The following is a 23037-nucleotide window of genomic DNA, read 5'->3' on the forward strand; positions in this document are numbered from 1 at the left end:
CATAAAATGACTATTAAGAATATTGATATGTTAATTTTAAAATATTTAATTTTGTTCCTTTTGGTTTGAAATTTATGAGAATTTTTGTTATTAATTATTGAAAATTATAAAAATATTATAAAATATTTATTTTTATTTTTATTATTTAGATCTGATAAAATTATTTTTACTAAAAAATGATAATTTTTTTATTGAAATTATGTAAAATATAAAATAATAAATTTTTCGTATATATATTTTTATTATGTTAATTATTGTTTTAATATATATAAATAAATTAATAACTTTTATTTTTTCTATTTGATTTAGTTTTAAAAATTTATATATTTTACAAATAAAATAATTTATATGTAATAATTAATAATAGTAATTATTTTAAATTTACAAAAATAAAAATATAATTTAATAAATTAAATATATTAAAAATAATTAATAAATACTACTATAAAAATATATTTATATGTATAAAATAAATAATTAAGTTTTAAGGGTAAATAAGGAATAATCAAAATTAAAATGAAAAAGCTCTTTCAAAACGCTTGGTAGATGAGCTTTTCAGAAATGAGCTTTTTGGATCCAAAAAACTCTTTCAAAAAATTAATTTACCAAATGCCTAAATTAACTTTTTCACTGGTCAAACAGCTAAAAGCTGTTCAATAAGTTAAAAATTTTTCAAAAAGTTTCCCAAACACTTTATAGTTACTTTCTAATTGGTTGTGTACAACCGTCTCAGAGTTGAGTTCTTATTATTGATCTTCTCTTGAAATGTCTGCTGCTTTTTATTCGATTGCTTTATCACAACGGTTCCTGAATTTTGATGGCCACAAAAAAAATGAAAAATGAAATAATTATGTAATTATATTTTATATAACTAACAAAAAAATGAGCTATTTTTTGGATTTGTTTGCTACTATGACAAATAAAAATATAATATTATTTTTTTAATAAAATATTATATACAAATATATTTAATAAAATTCAAATATTAATACAATCAAATAAATTTTAATACAAATATTTTAATATTTTACATATATTAATAAAAATGGCCCCAAAAATTTTGGACCCTAGGCCTACTCATGCCCAGGGCGAAAATATTAAATTGAAATTAAAATTTCAAATAACAATTTTTGTTATGATTTGATTTTTTTTTAAAAATTGTTAGTTTTGATTTAAAAATTCAGTTTATATATATATTATTATTTTTTTTATCTTCTTTTTTTTTAAATTTAAATTTTATTAAAAAATAATTTATTTCGGTTTTAATAATATATATTTATTATCTAAAAATTATATAATTAATACTTAATTAAATTGTAACAATATAAAAATAATTAAAATTATAAATTTATAATTAATTAAATTAATTTTTGAATGAAACTAAATTAAAAAAACTGGTGTATTACTGTATTACATAATAAAATAATTTAAATTAAATATAATTATATAATAAAAAAATTATAAAATTTAAAATATTATATAAAAAAATAATATTATATTATTATTATTATTTTAATATTATTAATAGTTATTATTTTTATTGAAATTAATGTTATATCTATTTTTATAATAATTTAATTATATATTTCATTCGTATTTAGATCACAACATTATATTTAATATTAAAAGTATCATTATAATGTTTTATACAAATATTTATTCTATTAGTATTACAAAATATTGATAAAAGTATTTTTGAAAATTTTACTTAATTTGTACCGTTTTGATATAATAATTAATATTGAAAAATAAACAAAAGCAAAAAAATAAATAAGACCCCTAAAATTGAATGAAGATAATATAATATTGTATCATAATCAAAAGGTCATCTAATTGAGGAAAAAAATGAGAGTATATTTTTAAACATATATATTTCCTTTACATTCGCACCATATTCACACTCACCATTCACACTCACCGCGGTCCGCACAGTTACTTCTCTTATTCAATCGATGTCAATCAAACATATTATTTTGAAAATAAATTTTAATAATCATTTGTTTATAGGGCTTATAATTTATTTTCGCTCGGGACTTAAAAAAAGTCCGAGACGGCCCTGCTATTGGCATGCTCCTTAGTTACTTTTAGACCAGTGCGGTGAGACCATTCTAAATTCAATAGTACAACACCATTTTCTTTTATGCCATTATATTTAATATTAAAAATATCTTTATATTTGTATAATTTATTTTACAAATATTATTGTATTTGTATTATAATAGATTAAAAATATATTGTGTTATTTTCTTTTGACTTGTATGATATTCTTTTTATGAAATAGAGAAAGTTTAATAAATAAAATGGCCAAACCTCCGGTTTGAATCAGAATTAGCAGTTTGAAAAAGACACAAACCGAAGCCGAATTACGATTTGAGTCCGGTTTTGTTTTGGACCGGCGGTTTCGACACGTGTCACTTGCACATATCACACGTACGATTAGAGTCTCCTCCTATTAAAACCCGAATGGGAAAGCGGTTCGGCCCTCGCTTTAATATCCCTCGGCGCACGTTAGCATCAGCCCCTTCCTTTCTGGGACCTTCGATTTTTCGATTTTTGCCGTTCTTTTATCTGGCAAATATGTGCTAAAGATTTGTTTCTCCCAAATTTCCATCAAACCCTATCGCTCCTTGCGCCTCACATCAAGCTTGACGACGCCATCGTTCAGATCCGTAATTGTTTTCGTGAGATCCCTGATCTGTCGCTCTGATTTTGGTGGTTTCGCGTCCGGTTTCCTTGATTTTGAGGTAATTTTATTCGATTTCCGCGAAGTTTTACTTTCTTTTTTTTTTCGGATTTTCATCGGGAAGCATGGCGTTATCGCGATTTTCACCGTATATGGATTATTGTTGAAGATCGTTTGAAATATTGGCGAGTTTCCTCATCGAACGGCAAGTATAAAAGGGTTGGTTTGGTTTTTATTTGACATTGAGTTTTGGTTTAAATAATATCTTGAAATGATCGTTAGTTTATTTCTATCTGAAATCGTGGAGGACGAAAAGTGATGAAATGTGTTTCAAATCAAAATCAAACAAAACCCAATTCTTCGCTTTAAAAACTCCATTTTTTGTTTCGGGATTATATGATGTAGAAAGAAACGCGGTTTTTGGCGTGGCGGAGATTCAAGCAGTTTAGAAAGGGATTGAGTTTTATCGGTTGATTGATATGCCTTGATTTTAATATTTTTTTTCTAAATAATTTTATTTTTAATTATTTTGCTGTGTCGAATTTGATTCAATTGCTGAATTTGAAGATCTGAAGGTTGGCGGGGTCAGGTTTGATTTTCCTGATAAACAGTTTTGAAATTTCTGATTTGAGTTTCCTCTTGAGTTTGAAGTTTCCAATATGTATGAGCAAATGTTTTTGAGTAAAGATTGATACATTGTTATTAAAGAAATATATTCTACAATTGAATTCGACGTATGAGCAAATCTAACTCTTTTATGCCACTTGTGGATTCACTCAGTTCCTTCAATTTAGCATTTTTTATGGCTCGAGCTTTTTTTGGTATTAACACTAACCTCTTTCTGCCTTTCGAGTTTTTTCGATATTTATGGGGTCCTTAATTTTCCTTTTTCCATTTAGAGGAAATAGATGACCCGGTGGTTGGAGGACATGTATAGTTAGGTTCCATTTGTATATTTGGGGAAATTTGACATATCTTAACCAAACCTTTTGCTAATTATTTGACAACCCCATTTAGTGATTCACTAAGGGTGTGTTTGTTTGGGGGGTTTGGATTTTAGATTTAGATTTTTGAAGATTTGTAAGTATGGATTTTTAAGTTGTGTTTGTTTGAAGGTTTGAATTTTGTAATGATTATGTTGGAAGAAATTATTATTATATTTAAAAACATGATGTATTGATGTGATAGTTTGAAATGAATGATATTTAAATATTGTTAAAATAAATAAAAGTGAAAAAGTAAAGTGATGTTGGAATTGATATTTTAAAAATAATTTTTTTTTTAAAAAAAATTTGGAGATATTATTATTATTATTTTTTTATTTTATGGGTTTGTTTGTTTGAAGGTTTTGATATTTGTTGAGGGGATTGGATTTTAGATTTGGATTTTTGAGGATTTTTAAGTATGGATTTTTAAGTTGTGTTTGTTTGGAGGTTTGAATTGTTGGACTAATTTTATATTTGTTTATTTTATATTTTCAGATTTTGTTGTATTATTCTATCAAATATTTTATACTCATCCAATTCTTTTTTACAAAAAAATAGCAAATCAAATATTTTTCTATTTTCTATAATTATATAATAAAAACTTATAAAAATTCTTTTTTACACAAAAAAAGCAAATCAAATATTTTTCTATTTTCTATAATTATATAATAAAAATTTATAAATTTAAAATATAAATCATTAATACATAGTATTTATTTTTTACTAATAATAATATTATTTTAAGTTTATAAAAAATTAATAATATATAATAATGAATATATTTATCCTAATGTGCTAATGAATCATTGTCAAATTCTTTTTGCTTCCCCTTCTTCCTTTCCAATTTTTTTTTTTTTTTTTTCTTTCTATTCTTTTATTTTATTTTATTTTATTTTTTTTTTTTCTCTCTCGTTTCTTTCTATTCTTTTGTCTTCTTTCACCCAGCAGTCTGCTGCTCCGCCATTCCCCACCAGTTAATATAAACTTTTTTTTAACAAAAGAAAAATAGAAAACCGTCGTTTGGAATCGAAAATTGCTGATTTGAGTTCAGACAAAACTGGTTTTGGTTCGATGACGGTTTCGGAACCGCCGGTGTGAAACCGGAACCGGTTTCGGTTCGAGTACACCTGTTTGAAATCGGCGAACCGGCGTTTCCAACGGCCCGTTCGAAACCGACTGAACAAGTCTGGACAAAACAGACTGCGACCATTTCAGGCAAAAAGAAAGCCTATGAATCAATAACAGGCATAGGTTTTAGGTGTGGGATTTTTAATTCAAAGTCTGTACAGTAATTATACAGTATTTTCTAAATCCAATCGGCCAAACGAATACAGCCTAAGTTGGGTAGTTCTCATTTCTGTTGTGAATTATTGCATCATCCATGGAGAAAATATTTATGCCTCAATTTATGTATATATCCATTTATGAGTTCCATTTGAAAAGCATGTTGATAGCATAAAAGATCATTTTAGATCAAACTCTTGTTCATTGTTAACACAATATATTAGCTTGTGGAAAAGTCTTGCAAAATTACAACAAAGAAAAAAATTAGTGTTATATAACATAATATGTCATATCTACTATGCATACCAATAAGATAATATTAGTAGACCTTTATTAGATGAACTTAATAATATTATCAAACAACAAACTTGTTAATATTGAAATATATATCGATAATAAATATTACTTTCCTATGTATTTTTTTTTTGTAAGTTTTTTTTAGCATTATCAAATATATGCCAAGTGCAAAATACATGATGTGTGCATGACATTGACAAAGCTATTGCCGAAGATATTGCTCCATCTAAAAGTTATTTTTGGATATTTATTCCTTATTTTTGGATATTTATTCCTCAACCATTCAAATAATTGTCTCATTTATTACATAAAAAAAAAATTCCCATATATTTTTTTGATTTACCAAATTGGCCACCACTATGACTTGGAATAGACTCCCTCCGGTCGTTTGTTCCATTCCAGTTGCTCCACCAAACGTCACACGTTCTGCTGGTGCTCAATAGTCGGTGTAGATTTGCGGTCCGGTGAATGATGGCTCGTGCTGGAGGAATAACGAACGCTGTAAACGTAGGAATTGCAGTGCAAGCGGACTGGGAAAATCGGGAATTCATTTCCCACATCTCTCTCAACATTCGCCGCCTCTTTGATTTCCTCCTGCAATTTGGTACGTTCTCTCGATTTTGCCTTCAGATCTCGTCTGAATTTGTGTCTCTTTTCCTGTGTTGACGTTTTGTTTGATGTATGTTTGTGTAGAGTCGACTACGAAGAATAAATTGGCGAATTTGAACGAGAAGCTGGACACTTTGGAGAGGCGCCTGGAATTGCTGGAAGTACAAGTCAGTAATGCGACAGCCAATCCGGCACTTTTTAATTCCAGTTGATCTTAAACTAATTCTTGTCCTTCCGTTGAAATTTTGAATCAAATTGTTAAAGTTTGGGGACTGACTGTTTTGTTTTTATAGTTTTCCGTTGTGGAATGATATCTTGTTGTTGTTTCTTTCATATGTATATTGATTAAATTGTGATTTCTATACAATGTAGATATAGTTACTTTCTGAATTGGTTGTGGACAACAGTCTCAGAATTGAGTTCTTATTATTCTTTTCCTGAAATTTCTGCTGCTTTTGATTCGATTGCTTTACATTGAGAAGGGTACATATATATATATGTGTGTGTGTGTGTGTGTGTGTGTGTGTGTGATTTCTCAACTAATAATGTTAGGAAATTACTTTCAAAATGATGCACACTATATTTGTAATATCTATTGATATTCACAATAAGTGGATGGAGAATGGATTCCACATTTTTATCCAGAGCAGCACATTTTCCCAGAAAGACACCATGTTTTCAGATGATTAAATTTCAGACTTTTCCCTCTCCCCGTCTCTACTTCATCTTGCGGGTGACGGCTGTGCAGTGGTGTTTCTTCTGTTGATCTGCTCACTACAATTTCTTTTGTTTAGGTAAGATTTCCTGTTCTTGTTCTGATGTTATTGAGATCGGTGGTGGTGATTTTATTCCATGGGATCTGTTGAGTGATTTTATATCTTCACTTGTGTTTTTTGAATTGTTTATTTGTTGGATCCAGTTATATATGTAGGTGTTTCTATGAGTTTCTTCAGCAATTTGTAGGAAAGATATAATCTTGAGAAACTAAGATCTTTGTCGAACTCATATCCTGCTTCCCATGTTCTCATAATTTTTGTTTTTATGTTGTGAGAAATTGTTCTCCTGGGTAAATATGTAGTTTGTTTTCAGATTGATAGATGAAATGTCTAACTGAATAGTATGAGAGGTATGAATTGGTATTCTTTGTCAATCACTCTTAATTTGGGAATTATTTAAACTCTTAATTAGCTTTGGATTTGAAAACCAATTTCCCCTTTCAATAATTCACCGTTTTTGTGATTTAGTGTCATCGGAAGGATTCTCTTAAATTTGCTGCAGAATTCATCTTTCTTTTGAAATAAGTATCTTGTATAGTTCAAATCATAGTTTGTTCTCATAGATTAGCCAAAGTTGAAAAGGAGGTACAACTAACTTTTCCTTTTCTACTTCCGGAGAATTTGAACAAGTATAATGCCAGGACAAAATGCCAAGAAACACATCAGACAACCAGCAGCAGACAACAAAGACAATGATTGCGGAGATGGAAATCCATGAGAGATTAAAGATGAAACATTTAAGGATCCTGCAGGTACTCGTTCCTCCTGTACAATATATACTTTTGTGGAAGCAATATAACGTGGAAGCCGCATATATATGTTATGCAACCTATTCTACATAATGCCAAGTTGGTTCTTACCCTTTGAAGAATGAATTAACACTATAGGTTGTTCTCTAAGTGATATATATGAATGGGTACATAATGTTATTCTTCATTCCATGTGGGATTTGGAATACGCTGACATGCTGGAATTGAAAGCAACTGTTTAAAACTTTTAAAAAGCACCTCTTTTGTTATATTCTAGTGAAAAAATGTTCTACATCCCTCTTCTCTAAACAGGCACATCCCCTAAAAGTTGAATCTTTGAGTTAAATTCCATTTTTATTCATATGCTTAGATATAGTACTTGATTGAAACACTGGATATCAATTTCTGCAATGCTTTCACTTATCCGAAAGAGTTAATTGTAATCAGTAATTCTATATGACATATTGACATTGCACTCAAATAATTTCCAACAGTAAGTTCCTTGGAAGCAGATCTTCAAAGAAAATCTTCCAAATCTTTCTATTACAAAGATGGACAAAGATAGTCGAATTGAAGTGAAGTAGAAAGAACAATGTGAAAGCCTTTATCTGAATCATGCTGATACTGTGCATGGGTGCATGTATCTCTTCTATGCCGGCTTTCAACTGTGTATCCTGATTTCTGCTTTTCTTCCTTGAGTGGCTTTGAATTATTAAATAAATCTGGTATTTGAAGATCTTTTGACCTGAATATGATAATCTTTTTATATTTATTTATGCACATTCTGATTCAATATTTTGCATTTTGACAGTGAAAACAAGGGTCTTTGGTGCTGATAAACTACAGATCATTAGTCCTGTATGCTTACTAACTTGGCAACTTTTGGCTTATGTTCGCTTTCCCCTGTTTTCGTCTCTAGCATGCACTTGAACTTTATGAAAAACCCAGCCATGTTTTCTTTGAAGAAAATTGGATGCAACTGTGTCTTTTACCTCTCTGTTATGGTTTTTAATATTGAATATCCAAAAAATAGTATATATGTTTTTTCAGGCCTTGGAGGAGCCACTGGAGTCACAAGTATTGGGAGGTGAAGGATGGAATGCGAACCCCAAATGAAGGTGTATGTATTCGATAATTGCCAGTTATTAAAGGCTGAAAACCTGCTTTGTGAATTTGTTGACGACCACAGAATTCTAGTTCTTGAAGTTGTTGCTTTTTCATGTTATAATTGTAGGTGAATAATAACAGGCTATTAGTTGGAGTCACACCCAAAATTTCAGGCTTTCCAAGTGCAGAGAGATGTTTTATCCGTACACGGGTCACCTCTTGGTGTCTGCAAGGACGATAACATGGAAACCGTCCAAGGTACATACCTTTTCCCGTTTGATTAGTTCATTTCATGCTTTCACATATTTAATCATTTATTACCTTCCTGCTTGCTGTAAATGAAATAGATATTTTAGGAAATCATTTGTAATAACTAAAAATTTATTTATTTTATCTTGCAGAGACATAAGGTGGTTGAATGCTAAGAATAACAAGAATCACGGGTCATCAAAGGTATCATCGGTCATTCTATGTTTCAATAGGAACATATTCTCTTGCCATGCATGTGGACTTATATATATAATGAGCATATGATTATTCAACTCCGAATTTGTTACATGCTCTTTTAATGCCAAGATATAAAGCCTGCGCAGTTTTTCCTTTATCCATTTGGCATTGATAGACGAAGGAAGGATTAATAAATGCGTGTAGAATAAAAAATTATGTAATGAACACACATACAAGTGGTTGGACACTGAATTATGTGGACATAGTATTAGTCATAGATGAATGATGATTTGGGAAGACTATATAATATGTAATTAATGATGCAATTCCTAAAACCGTAAGCTTTTACGTGTGAAGTCATTTAACATAGTATCAGTTCGTGTGAGATGAATCCACTTTGCATGTGAAGGGGCGTGGTGGAAGACTTTATAATATGTCATTAATGATGCATTTCGAGATGGTCATTTAACAAGTGAATAATCAAGACACTATAGTGTGGCACTACATGTTTACATGTTACCTATTCCCTTAGATCCAAAAAGACTAACATCTAGGGCCCTTTCCTTTATTTTTCCATCAACTTCCCTACATACATTTTGGTTGTCATGTTTTCAGCATCTAAAAAGGACTGCCGTACGTATATATATTGCTTTTTATATGTCTGGTCTTGGTTTGATTAATCTCGTGTTTATACAAGCACTCTGTAATATTGCATTGCCTTAGCAGTCTTGATTGATTAACTGTTGCCAACCAGTTTCTTAAATCATTAGTTTCTGTTCTTGTAGCTTATACAGGTGGTTTCACCAAACCCTGTTTTAATCCTTATTAAAATCATTATTTCTTCTCATTTCCTTTTAAAGATTGGGTGAAATCCATTTGGGTTGTCTTGTGTTATAGAAAAAACTATTTGGGTTGTCATCATTCATTAAGATAAAATCTATGTAAAATATAATATCTAATTGTTTTTCTATCTTAGTGATACGCCAAGTTAATGTGATGATTATGTCTTGAGCGATTAGCTTTTCGGCAAGGCCTATGAAAAATAATAAGATATAGAATTTGATGAAATTGATGTAGTTGTGGACCCTAAAATGCTATATCATAATTGATTTTATACTATTTGATTGGTGAGTTTCCAAGTCGAATACAAGTATTTTAAGTCATGAAATTTAAATAAAGAAATATTTATTGAGTCTGGCTAAATCGGAAAAGCGATAAAGGGTGGCTCGCTGGCGAGGGAGCCAAAAGCAGTAAAATGCAGAAATGTAAATAAAACAATAAAAAGTGAACGGATAGCGGGGACGAGCGGAGCGACGGTTTACGAACGACGGATGCAGTGAGTGCGCGGGTGATTGGAGCGGCATGGGGTGACAAGTGAGCGCCGAGCGGTATATATATATGTGATCGATGACTGGCGAGCGGCGTACGATAATGAAAATGAGTAAATGACCGATGATAATAACAACGATAAGAATGTACAGAGATGTTTGTGTGTGATCTATGCGTTCGAAATGGTTAGATTTTCATGGATAAAATGAGTGAATGGTGAAAGTGAAATAACGAAGCATATATATAAAGCGAAATGACATGTGATCATACTTGTTCATTTAAATCAGATTCTTGACTCGTTGGTACTTGACCTGAAGGAAGTTATTACAAGACTTGAATAACACCAAGATTAAGAACATTATAAGCAAGAAAAGCTATTATAACTAGACATTTCTGACACCCGGTTGACAGGCGTCTATGTCTAATTAATTATTTTAAAATCTGTTTTATTAGTGGTTTTACCTTTCTGATACCTCTCTTTAATCAATATTGAATTTAAAACCGTAATTAAGCAGGTCGACAAGGCTCTCACGTACTTAACTATCATGAACTATCCAAAATCTGTTAATGAATATAATGCAAAATTAGGCTTTGATAATCAATTTTTCTAAAGAAACTTCCACATGATGTCAAGATTCCAAACAAACAATTACATATAAACTTTGAAAATGGGGATGAATGTACAGACGAAGGATTTATGATATTTGATTAATAACTACAAAAAGGAGTGTATTTACATTATGAAAGTAGTAAATGAAAGCAGTAACAAATAAATAAATTTGCCTACCAAAGCAACTAAACTAGGTGGTCAGGGGAGGAGAGAATCTCCACTTCCCCAACCTTTTCTAATTAAGAGAACTTTCTTACAATATTGGAGCTCTCGGAAATTGAACAGAGTAAAAACAGTAAGAACACTGAAATGTAGTGTATTTTACAAAAGAAATCTGACCCTATTTATAGATTTTTTGGATCGGCAGTTGGCAGCAGTTGAGCGGTTACAGAGAGGTAGTTGCGAGCAGTTAAAAGGTTGTTGCAACCGCTACGTAATTAGGCAGTTGGGCAGTTAGGCAGTTAATTGGTTGGAACTGTCTTGACTCCCAGGTCGCTCGCTTTCTGGATTGATATGGCTGGGGCATAGATCTTCCTCGTTTATCTTGCTAGACTTAGCTTCGCTGAAGGGCATCGGCACAACTCAAGTGGTGCTATCGTCACTGGCCGGTATCTGAATGATTGACCGCTGGGAGATCAACACTTAGGAAAAATCTGATACTTCTGGATCTCGCTCATCGGCAGTGGATGTCTAGCTAGACTGACTCGGGTGCAAGCGGAAAGTTCGTCACTTACCATAACTGCCTGCACCTTTATTGATCTTTCATACTTAGATAATTTTTGACCCAGAACATCACTTAAAAACTTCTGGATCTCGCTCATCGGAGGTGGATGTCTAGCTAGACTGGCTCGGGTGCAAGCGGAAAGATCGTCACTTACCATAACTGGCTGCACCTTCATTGATCTTTCATACTTAGATAATTTTTGACCCAGAACATCACTTAAAAACTTCTGGATCTCGCTCATCGGAGGTGGATGTCTAGCTAGACTGGCTTGGGTGCAAGCGGAAAGATCGTCACTTACCACAACTGGCTGCACCTTCATTGATCTTTCATACTTAGATAATTTTTGACCCAGAACATCACTTAAAAACTTCTGGATCTCGTTCATCGGAAGTGGATGTCTAGCTAGACTGGCTCGGGTGCAAGCGGAAAGATCGTCACTTACCACAACTGGATGCACCTTCATTGATCTTTCATACTTAGATAATTTTTGACCCAGAACATCACTTAAAAAGGATAAAAACATCAATAATCTCTACAAGCAGCCTTTGGATAATATCAAACGAAACAAATCAATAAAGAATATCATAAATAAGATATTGTGATGGTTTTCACATAAAAATTCAAGAAATACACAGTTTTATCAAGCAGTAAATTTGCTATTATTTGGAGTTATCAAACCTCCTCACACTAAACATTTGTTCCTCCTCAAACAGACTCAATTTCATGAATAGAGAGTTAACTCGTTCAAGGCAGTGAAGTATTGGATAAGATCAATGACATGGTTGTGAATAAAGTAAATCTCAAGTAATTGATCATTAAGCATTCAAAACTTGTCAATCTAATTTAACATGATTAAGCTATTCAGGTATAATCCACTTTGCTCGCTTGGAAGGGATTTTTTTGGATAAGGTGACCTTCAGTCGAAAGGCACATGTCTTTTCTTTTTGCTTCGCTCATTATATTTCGCGATAGATCACGAAGTTTTAAATATTGTGTCTGCTTGTGACTTTATTTACTTTTGGCAAAATTGTCAATAACTTCCCTGTGGTTTTGAAATTCAACGTAAATTCCCCGTTACTTTAAAAATTGCATGGCGCCACCTTATACTTTTAAAAATATTGCATGAAAACCCTTTTTATATTTTTGTGTGAAAGAAGATTTCCTATCTATAAAATTTACACGGTGGGGGGTTTCATGCAATATTTTTAAATGTATAAGGTGGAACAATGCAATTTTTAAAGTATAAGAGAATTTACGATAAGTTTTGAAACCACATGAGAGTTATGAGCAATTTTGCCTTTAACTTGTTATCCCAACTATAGGCCTTTTCAGTCCTTTTAATAATAATTCCTCCCCACCTTTCTTACATCGCTTCTCAAACAATATTTAAAGACTTCTTACTTCAATGTCATCTTATATAAACTAAGTCGATAGAAAAAAATTTGTTTGCCCTACTAAGTATGGAATAATTGAAACGAAAGAGGCACTAACCTTTTCAAGTCATACCAATAGTTACTTGGTTTAACTCAATATTCACATTATTGACAAAGTTAAAGAAAAAATTATTAAGTTCAACGCTTGCAAGTAATCTAACTTTACTCTAAAATATATCAAAAGCCTAGCTCAACAATATATTAAAAGAATTTAGAGTAATTACACATGCTTGTAATTATAATAGGCATCAGTATTGATAAATTCAACTTGTTACCAAAATTGGTCGTGTCATTGATCATAAAAAAAAATTGTACATGCCCGTCATTCTTTAACAAAAATTGCTAGTAGCTGGGGAAAGGACTCTCGCAGGCCATCTTTACATTAATCATCTGAGAGCCCTCTTTCTAGCTTTCCATAGCCATCTAGGACACGCTGCAACTTCTCATGAACCTTCTTCTGATGCTTGACCATACCCAAGTTTTGCTCATCCAAAAAAATAGCATTTTGGCTGGTCAGCGCTGCATTACTCCTGAGTAGCTCATTCTGACCTTGCATTACGCTTTCCAGCATTTGCCCCATTGCTGCAGCTTTAGCTTTAGCTTCTAACTTGGTCACTCTAGCGTATGTGGAAGCAGCAATATGCAGGATCTGAGCGGTGCTAGCTTCCATTGCAGTATTCTTTGATTTCCCTTTGCTAAGGGCCAATCAATTCTTTAACACCTTTTTAGTCATAAATTGATTGAATGCGAACTCGCTGGTCAGCATCTCAGGCATTTGATCCAGTCTTTCCTCAAGAGATTTGAATGCTGCTTGAGGTTCAGAAGTGCTTGCCTTAGCAGCCTCTGGTGATTGTCGATGAGAGTTGGATGAACCGCTGTCCACTGGTTATTCGTGTTATTTTTTCTTTGGCTCAGGTAATAGTTCCAGGGTGGCTTCCTTCAGCACTATCATTTGGTGCTCTGCTTCATACTCCTTATGTTCCCTCTCCACTTTCACAGTTTGGAAATATCCGCTTGAATCACCGTTGGAGTTGAGTCAATGGCTTCCACCATTTCAACAATTTAACCAAAACCTTCATTGCCTTCCACTTTCTTCGGTCGTGCTGCTATTCCTTCTCCAATCTCTCTACTTCAGCGAGCATCCAAGCTTTCTTTTCATTAATTTCCCTTTCCCCCTCATCATCCTCATCTTCAATTATTCTTCAGTCAGATTTCGCTGAGGGCGGAGTTAAGGTATTCGCCGGTTACACTTCCTTAGGAGTTTGGGGGTTGTACCTGATTGTCTCTTCTTCGCTTGCCCCCAGGATTGTTTTCTCTGCAGCTCTTGGCGACACCTGCATTATGGGTAACGTTGTTATCACTGCTTCAACTTTGGTGGTTTCATTGACAGGTTCAGTGGTGGTAGCATTGGGGATCTCAATGGCTTAGACTTTGAAAGTCTAAACGGTCACGTCGATGCCATTGATATTTTCGTCAGTCAAAATAGTCTTCCGATCCTTTGGTCCAGCAGCAGCTGGCTCGCCCATCCCCCACTGGTTAAAAAGAATGAATCATCGCCTATTGGACTTATTTGGCGCAACGGAGTAGTGTCCTTCGGCTAGCTAGTTGGGATATTTGCTTGGGTGATCTCTCAACTTGGGCAGAGGGTTCTCTTATGGAGATCCCATTTCCTAGGCGGTACAGTGGGATCTCATCATCCTTGTTTTTCTTCAACGCTTTACCCTTCCTTTTCTCCTTTCTCGTGAGCCTGGCGGCCATCATCTTCACCCTCAGCTTCTTAGTTGTTGGCTCCGGAGTGAAATCATCCACTAGCTTTGACCTTTTTTCTCTCTTCTCTCCATCGGCTGCTTTCTCCTTTTCCGCTTCTTTTCTTCCTTTATCACTTATGGTCACTCATTTCCCCTGGCCATTTTCTTTCTTTCCTCCGTTTCCCGAGCCTAGCTCACAGTAGCCTCCTCCTTATTGGCTTCCGAAGCTTCATCAGACATAATTGTCTCTGAGTGTGGGCCAGCGATGGCCTTGTCTAGTTTTTCTTCCGGTGAGCGGACCAACTCCTCCCCCACAACTTTTATATTTTTCTTTGGAGGCTAGACAAAGACGGTCACCTTCTTCTTCCTCTTCTTCTAATTTGGGATTGGGCTGAACCCCTTGTCCTCCAACTATTTTTATGAAACACAACTGGTTGTTGTGGTTCCATTGTAAGTTCAGCGGTTGGAGCAGGCAGATCCGTACCTGCTTTTCTACACAACTTAGTAATCAAGGTCCCATGACCTAATGTTCGATCAATCTTTGAGCGGGCCCATATGTTCATGCAGATGATGGCTCTCAAATCAATGTCAGCCTTTTTCTCCAAAACTGAGTGCAACACCACTAGGAATTCGGGCTTGATATCGAATGTGTGAGAAGTAATCATTTTTTGCTCAACGATCATTTCACCAATTCCTTATTATCATTGTCTACCGATGCCATCTTCAAATTTCTTTTTTCACACATGGGAGTGGTGGCAAATGTGGTGTACACGACTGCAGCTCCATCGAGTTGAACTTCTCAACTGCTTCCAACTTGGTCTTCATTCCCCCATCACATAGTGGAACAACCATTCGAGAACTCGATTGATTTTCCTTGCAGAACAATCTATCCATGTCCCTTAGACATAAACATTATTGGGGTTTTCTACTTGCTCGAGGTTTCCGTAAAATTCCCTCATCAGCGAGACATCCACTAATTCATTGAGATTTTGAATCACCAAAGACAGGCCTCTTTTTTCAATCCAATCCTTGAGTTGGCCTTGAATTGTCTCGGCAGCGAACCCTATCTCATACACTATCTTCATACCCTTCGTCCGCTCATAGTTGTCCGTTACTTTCTAGTTGACCAAGTGAAACTTGTTGCAGTCTGGGTTAGATTCAATAGTAGCGGTAGCTTCTGCAGTAACTTTCTTGGTTGAAAGTGTGTGCTCTATAAATAAGGAAAGGCTCATATGGGGCAGTTTACAAAGCTCGGGATAGAAGGACCTCAGAATTAGTTGCTATCAAAGTGATCTCCTTATCTGAAGGGGTATGCTTATAACCTGTTATCAATATATATATATATATTTTACTATAGAATATTCTAAAATGATATGCTACACCTGTACAGGAAGAGGTATATGAAGAAATTCGTGGTGAAATTGAGATGTTGCAGCAATGTAGTCATCCTAATGTTGTTCGCTATCTTGGGAGCTACCAAGGAGAAGAATTTCTCTGGGTATGAGAAAGAGCGAGTATTTATACCCACTTAATTTGTGTAAAACGTTGACCAACGCTGGGAATCAGAGGATGAATGTTGGATTCATGTTGCGTCAAACATTCTAAAAAATTCTACTCTTTTTTTCTTCGCAGATAGTAATGGAGTACTGTGGAGGTGGAAGTGTCGCTGACTTGATTAATGTCACTGATGAGCCTCTTGAGGAGTATCAAATAGCATATATATGCAGAGAAGCATTGAAGGTAGCAATATTATATAGCTAACTAAATTCTTGGCTGACTATTGTCTGTATTATGAGCAGTAGCTGCCAAAATGTTGGTGCATCTTGTTTCAGGGGATAACATTTCGGGGAAAGTCTGCAGACTGCATTTAATTTATAATTTGAATTTGGTTCTTTGAAGTTATGTCCTTTATGTTACTGCTCCTCTCTTGCGTTAAAAGTTAAACATGGTGTTTTTTGCTGCTTATATCTGTTAACGAAGAAAGTTATGATTGTGGTGAGGGTTGATTCATACACAAACATTCAATGTTTATATTTGTTTGACTGCTTCTTATGTTCAACCTCCCATGCAGGGTCTGTCGTATCTGCATTCAATTTTCAAAGTACATAGAGATATTAAAGGTGGTAATATTTTGTTGACTGAGCAAGGAGAAGTTAAATTGGGTAAGTCATATTATGATGATTCTGTGACAGTTGCATTCACCACATTGTCCTAAAATTTTGCACCAGAGGGGTCAGAGGCACTTTGCCTGTTGGTTTGACCATGAGAGTCAGTTAGGAAGGATATGTTGAATTCATAATTGATTTCCTGCAATATTGATTTGATATTCATACAATCGCCTCTAAGAGCCAAAAACAACTACAAGTGATTTTAGAGTTGCTGCACAGTTGACGAGAACTATGTCCTAGCGTAACACGGTAAACTTATTTCTTTACACTAGCCTACCTGATCATGAGATTGGTTTTATTTCTTCTTTCTCTTCATTTCTTGGCCATCAGATATCAAACGATTGTTCTTCGCTAAAATTGCATTTGGTTTAATATTTGCTTCAGCTTGCAGCACATCTGATGCATACCTATTCTGGACTAATTTCTTGATTCATTTTAATTGGAAGGATGGCTAAAATTTTGAAGCACTGTGTATAATTGGAATTGGAAATTGTAAAAGAATATGTAAATTTAACATCAACTTGATTTTGTGTCGTACTTTTTCCACTGAAAGATCAATCTTAGCTCTTTTTAAATGAATGCTATATGACAATAGATATATATATAATGGGGCCTCATTTTTCTATCCAAATCCTTTAATCGGCTACAAATTTTAGTTTTTAGAGTTTATTTTCATCGCAAGTTCTTAATATATTATATATACACATACATAATATATATGTATATTTTGTTTTGTCTTTTTAGTTCATTGGAACCCCACATTGGATGGCTCCTGAAGTTATTCAAGAAAGTCGTTATGATGGAAAGGTATATCATTTGTCCGTCTGGTTACTCTTTTGTGGAACTAAAATTCACACATGTAAAGTCTTAAATTTTATATTTCATACTCAGGTATATCATTTTCTGAAATATTAGGGTGTGCTTGGTTTAAGATTGGAGTTGAAGTTTTGATTTGAGTTTTGGTTTAAATATTATTTTGATGTGATGTTTTGTGAGAGGAAATAATGTAATTTTATCGGGAATTGTGTGGGATGAATAGTGAAATTTTGGTTTTGAAACCAAAAACCAAACAAACCCTTACTTTTTTCATTTATTTCTCAGGTAGATGTGTGGGCTCTTGGAGTGTCTGCAATTGAAATGACAGAGGTATGCTCATCAATTTGCTCTGGTTTCATGGAAATTTATTTTTACCTCATTCTAGCAGGTGCCAAGCTAAATTGGTGACTGTTGAACATATTTTTCCAGGGAGTTCCTCCGAGAGCAACTGTTCATCCTATGAGAGTAAGTATCATTTTGTCTTTATCTCACTTGTTTCTTACACTAGTTTGTGCTTCTATCTGCATATCTTGTCATAGTAATCTATGCAAAGACTCCATTGATGCATATCTTGTGTCAAAGTGAATCAGTATGGTCTAATTCTGAGTTATTAATGTGTTTGTGGAGTCCTGGTTGTTTCCATGATCAGCCATTGTTTGCCTAAACCTTTGTTATTATTTTTTTGGGTATGTGTGTGATGAAATATACACACTGAGAACCCTGCCAAGATGTGGAATGCTTCTGAGTTTTGAGAAATGAAAATCCATTTACTTTCCATTCTCCCATATGATTGTTTTGGGGTGCCTATGTTGCGATATTCTTTGCATCCATGCAGTGTTTTGTGATCTGCTTGGCTTGTCATTTTAATTATGTATTTCACAATTTGCATTAAAGAAGTTAAAAAATCTCTTGGCATGAAATTCATTATTGGCTGGTTCTATCAACTCTCATCCCGAGCAAACATCAACAACCTTCCTTCCGTCAATGGATAAAATCCTCTGAACTCTCCTTTCGATTTTTTTCTCAATATTGTCAGAATCCGTCCTCACACTGTCGCTGACTAGCTTCCTTATATCGGCTGATGAACATCCTATGACTTTTCCAATTCAGTTTTAAAACCAAAGTGTAGATAGGACAAACTCAAACCTGCACTATCAATTCAAAATTGACAAGCAATTAAGAAACTATGATGAAATATTCTTAATCTAGCTGATTTGAACCATATTCCCTCATCTCACAACGAGCCAAAGACCTTCACAGAGAGTTTCGTTCTGATAAAGGGTAAAAATCATGAATCTCATTTTCTAACCATATAACTTGCCAAGTTAAATAATAGAAAGCTAGGAAATCCATTATTATATCTAAGTCTTAGATTCACTTAAAATCAAGTTTCACAACTTCCTCAAAAATTCGAAGAACAGTGAGTTTTTGCAAAGAATAATTTTTTAATCTGTGCTATTGGGTGTGAAATCAGTTTGAATCAAAGAAGAAAAGTATTAATTAGACCTTGATAAACCTAGATCTTACCTCAGATTCTCGTAAAATTAGCTTAAAGGACTTCGAAGTTTGAACTTGGATTCATTGAAAAAATGAGGTTTCTAAGACTTCTTGAGAAAGTTACTGCTACGGTAAATTTGAGAATGACTGAGTGGGAGATATTTATAGGGGAGAGGTGCTCACTCGTTGGTGGACTTCTGAAGCAGGCAGTGAGTGGGTTGGTCACTACTCTGATAGTCCATTGTGTTATTATATTATTATAAAGGCGTAAGGGTGGGTTACTTGTACGGGATGAGCGGGTAAAAATAGACTCCTAAAAAAATCCTACATGTGACCAGAGAAGCGGTGGGTAAATAGTACTAGACGAGCAAGAAATTCTCCTCCAACATATATCAGAATGAAACAAGTGGGATTGAAGGATGGTTGGGGTCAAACTCAGACTTAGAGGATTTAAAATCTAACTAGGTTATTCTACAAAAATGGGGATAACTTAGTAAATCATAATCTATTAGAGCAACTAAATTCTATTTAGCAAAAGTGACCAACTAATCTATAAGAAAACAGTAAACTAATCCTATAAAAGCGGTAACGTATACTAGTCTAATTATCAAGTCCTAAAGAAAAACGGTAAGGTGCCCGCTGACAAGCGGGAGTTCTGCCTACTACCACAAAACTTAACTAATCTAGGAAAACGGTAAAGCCATTGCTGATGAGTGATAGGTCTAATTAAGAAAACATCAATTCTACCTAAGTAAGCGGGAATCTAACCTATAAAAGTTGTAAGTTATTCTAGAAAATTATAAAATATTAAAATAGATATAAGTTTTCAGTCTTTCTCAATTGACTAGGAAAGAATCTTTTACCCTTGAGGAATCCACATCGTTGATTTTTATGGCTCCGTTTGGTAGAACTTGTCTGACTATATCAGCCTAGTCCACCTCGATTTCAATTTCCTTGGAAATAAGTGAAGTCTAGAATCATACAGTAAAACCTTTGTACTCTCAATGAATTCTTTCTTTTTCAATTTCCTGTCATGATAGAATTTTGTCATTTTCTTATATAACTTGGCGTTCTCATATGCAAGATAACGGAACTTTGTTAAGTCTAGTACACGAGTAGTGCACTTTTCTTGGGCTGGCAGAAGATTAATATTCAAATACTTAATGGCTCAGTGGCTGCGATGTTTGAGTTTTAGCGGAAGATGGCTACCTTTTCCATATACAAGCCGATAATATGACATCCCAATTGGCGTCTTGAAGGCTATTTTGTATGCTCACAGTGCATCGTCCAATTTCTTAGCCCAGTTCTTGCGACTTTTGTTTATTGTGGTCTGGAGGATATGCTTGATTTCTCCATTCCAAACCCCCACTTGACCGTTAGCTTGCGGATGATATAGAGTAGTTAGATGTTGGCGGACACCATCTTGCTGAAGATAGACCTGCGGTGCCTTATTCACAAAATGGGTGTCTTCATCACTGATGATAGTCTTGAGGATTCCAAACCTTGGAGACAGAGTATACTTGAGGAAGCGGATAATTGAGCGGGAATAATTAGTAGGGAGCACTTGCGCTTCAACCCACTTGCTCACATAATCCACAACCGCTAAAATGTAGAGTTTCTCATTGGAGTTCCGAAATGGTCCTATAAAATTTATTTCCCAAACATCGAATATGTCAACAAACACAATTCCAGTCTGAGCCATCTCATCTCTATTCGAGATATAGCTTAATCTCTGACATTTGTCGTAAGCTTTGGCAAAGGCATCAACATATTTCTGTAGGGTTGGCCAACAAAAGCTAGACTACAAAACTTTGGCAACTATCCGCTAGCCTGCGAAATGCCCTTCTACATAGGATCCGTGACAATCATCCAATATCAGCGGGATCTCTGATTCAACAACAATGACGAATAATCCCATCTGAGCCGATATTGAACAAATATGGCTCATCCCAAAGAAGACACTTATTTTCCCTTTGAACAATATGATTGGGAAATTGTCCAGTAGCCAGAAAGTTAAGCAGGTTTGCAAACCATGACTCCTCACTTTGCACACGGAATAATTTCTTATCAGGAAAAAATTCATTTATACCTAGGGATGTGCCCTCTGGATGTCGTAGTCTACTAAGGTGATTTGCTATAAAATTTTCGTTCCTTTTTTTGTCCTCAATCTCTATATCGAATTCCTGGAGCAGCAGAACCCAACGGATCAAAAGGGGGTATTTGTCTCATTTTTCTCCATAAAATATTTAATAGCTGCACGATTTGTATGGACTATGGTCTTGCTCCCGATCAAGTACTGTATGAACTTCTCAAAAGCAACGACAATGACTAGCAACTCATTTTCAGTTGTAGTGTAATTCCTCTAAGCGGAGTCCAACGTCCTACTGGCATAATAAATTACATTCAGCTTTGACTCCATCTTTTGGCCCAGAATAACACTGACGGTATAATCGCTCGCATCCGTCATCAGTTCAAAGAGCTCGCTCCGCAGTAGTGCTGAGATGATAGGGGCACTGGTAAGCTTTTCTTACATAATCTGGGATGCCTCCTTACACTGGCTTGTCCATGCAAACTTTGCATCTTTGCACATCAGTGCGGCTAGAGATTGATTTATTTTGCTAAAGTCTTTAATAAATCTTCTGTAGAAACCAGCGTGGCCAAGGAAATTTTGCACAACCTTCTCATAGGCGCTATCATCTTTTGGATTACACTTACTTTGGATCTGTCCACCTCAATTTCGGTAAGCGAGATTTTATGGCTGAGAACAATTCCTTCATTTACCATCATGTGACACTTCTCCCAATTCAACATGAGATCATTCTCAATGCAGTGGAGGAAACCTTATCCAAGTTGCTCAGGCATTTGGAAAAGATCTTGCCATATATTGAGAAATCATCCATAAAAACTTCAATGCAAGAGTCAATGAGATCGCTAAAGAATGGTACATGCATTGTTGGAAGGTGGTTGGGCATTGTAAAGCCGAAACGGTATCTTCTTGTAAGAAAAAGTACCATATGAATAAGTAAAAGTAGTTTTCTCAGAGTCCTCCGGCTTGATGGGAATCTGATGGTAGCCTGAGTAGCCATCGGAAAAACAGTAATATTTATGACCAACTAACTTTTCAAGTCATTGGTCAAGGAATGACAGCGAGAAATGATCATTCTTTGTGGTAGCATCGAGTTTCCTGTAGTCAATGCAGACTCTTCATTCAGTGATAGGTCTTGTCATAAAGACCTCTCCTTAATCTTATGTTTGTTCGATATATCCTCATTTCTTGGAGACTACCTGGGTTGGGCTGACCCATTGGTTGTCGCTGATGGTGTAAATAATACCTGCATTAAAAAGCTTGATTACCTATTTCTTTACTATCTCTTGCACATTTTCATGTAGGCGTCGCTGAGGCTGTCTACATGGCTTAGCTTTGGCATTCAGAATGATATGGTGCAAACACACTGCTGGCCTAATGACTTTAATATCTTATATATTCTATGCAAAAGTCGTCTTTCTTTTCTTGAGTAGAGTTAAAAGCTGAGCATTTTGGTCCGGAATAAGTGAAACATAAATTATATCCGGGTAAGTCTCCTCCAACCCCATAATTGGCAACTTCTTCAGCTTCTTCTTTGGTGTAGACTCACTCTCTAGCTTCCACTTGGCTCGTTCAATGGACTCATGTGTGTGGATATCTCACTGTTTGGCTCGTCTGAGTCCTTCAACAGCCCCAGCTTAAGTGAGTCTTTATCTAATTTTTTTTTTTTTGTATAAATCCAGCGTTAA

General features: G+C 34.4%; 2 protein-coding genes across 7 annotated transcripts; both read left to right on the forward strand.

The window, feature by feature from the left end:
• Window positions 1–2487: 2487 nt before the first annotated feature.
• On the forward strand, window positions 2488–6263 carry LOC127242084 (protein BRICK 1). Of its 3 annotated transcripts, none has more exons than XM_051261422.1 (3): window positions 2488–2744; window positions 5624–5854; window positions 5944–6263. In XM_051261422.1, exons 2-3 carry the CDS (start codon window positions 5719–5721, stop codon window positions 6069–6071), a joined length of 264 nt encoding a protein of 87 aa, XP_051117379.1. In that variant the 5' UTR covers window positions 2488–2744; window positions 5624–5718; the 3' UTR covers window positions 6072–6263. The 3 variants fall into 3 exon arrangements, with proteins under 3 accessions (XP_051117379.1, XP_051117381.1, XP_051117382.1); XM_051261424.1 differs by having other exon boundaries at window positions 5653–5854; XM_051261425.1 differs by having other exon boundaries at window positions 5694–5854.
• A 408-nt stretch (window positions 6264–6671) lies between these two features.
• On the forward strand, window positions 6672–22799 carry LOC127242083 (serine/threonine-protein kinase 1-like). 4 transcript variants are annotated; one of them, XM_051261421.1, is made up of 11 exons: window positions 6672–7387; window positions 7879–8109; window positions 8196–8242; window positions 8435–8504; window positions 8619–8749; window positions 8893–8944; window positions 16004–16091; window positions 16173–16280; window positions 16415–16522; window positions 16854–16944; window positions 17129–17670. In XM_051261421.1, the coding sequence occupies exons 6-11, from the start codon at window positions 8910–8912 to the stop codon at window positions 17188–17190; spliced, it is 492 nt and encodes a 163-aa protein (XP_051117378.1). In that variant the 5' UTR covers window positions 6672–7387; window positions 7879–8109; window positions 8196–8242; window positions 8435–8504; window positions 8619–8749; window positions 8893–8909; the 3' UTR covers window positions 17191–17670. The 4 variants fall into 4 exon arrangements, 1 of the variants encoding a protein (XP_051117378.1); XR_007836683.1 differs by lacking the exons at window positions 6672–7387; window positions 7879–8109; window positions 8196–8242; ... (2 more) ...; window positions 8893–8944; window positions 17129–17670 and adding exons at window positions 17695–17757; window positions 18052–18096; window positions 18196–18231; window positions 22654–22799 and having other exon boundaries at window positions 12316–16091; XR_007836682.1 differs by lacking the exons at window positions 6672–7387; window positions 7879–8109; window positions 8196–8242; ... (1 more) ...; window positions 8619–8749; window positions 8893–8944 and adding exons at window positions 17695–17757; window positions 18052–18096; window positions 18196–18537 and having other exon boundaries at window positions 12316–16091; window positions 17129–17199.
• The last annotated feature ends 238 nt before the right edge of the window (window positions 22800–23037 follow it).

This window comes from Andrographis paniculata, unplaced genomic scaffold (genome assembly GCF_009805555.1).
Source record: "Andrographis paniculata isolate CXL003 unplaced genomic scaffold, ASM980555v1 Contig86END, whole genome shotgun sequence".
In the NCBI taxonomy this organism is placed as follows: Eukaryota; Viridiplantae; Streptophyta; class Magnoliopsida; order Lamiales; family Acanthaceae; genus Andrographis; species Andrographis paniculata.

Excerpts from the sequence above, each read along its gene's own strand:
- LOC127242084 (XM_051261422.1), top strand. The coding sequence starts at position 5,719 with ATGATGGCTCGTGCTGGAGGAATAACGAACGCTGTAAACGTAGGAATT. Across the intron at positions 5,855-5,943 it reads TGATTTCCTCCTGCAATTTG|AGTCGACTACGAAGAATAAA; the intron begins GTACGTTCTCTC and ends ATGTTTGTGTAG.
- LOC127242083 (XM_051261421.1), top strand. The coding sequence starts at position 8,910 with ATGCTAAGAATAACAAGAATCACGGGTCATCAAAG. Across the intron at positions 8,945-16,003 it reads AGAATCACGGGTCATCAAAG|GAAAGGCTCATATGGGGCAG; the intron begins GTATCATCGGTC and ends TCTATAAATAAG. Across the intron at positions 16,092-16,172 it reads TGATCTCCTTATCTGAAGGG|GAAGAGGTATATGAAGAAAT; the intron begins GTATGCTTATAA and ends ACACCTGTACAG.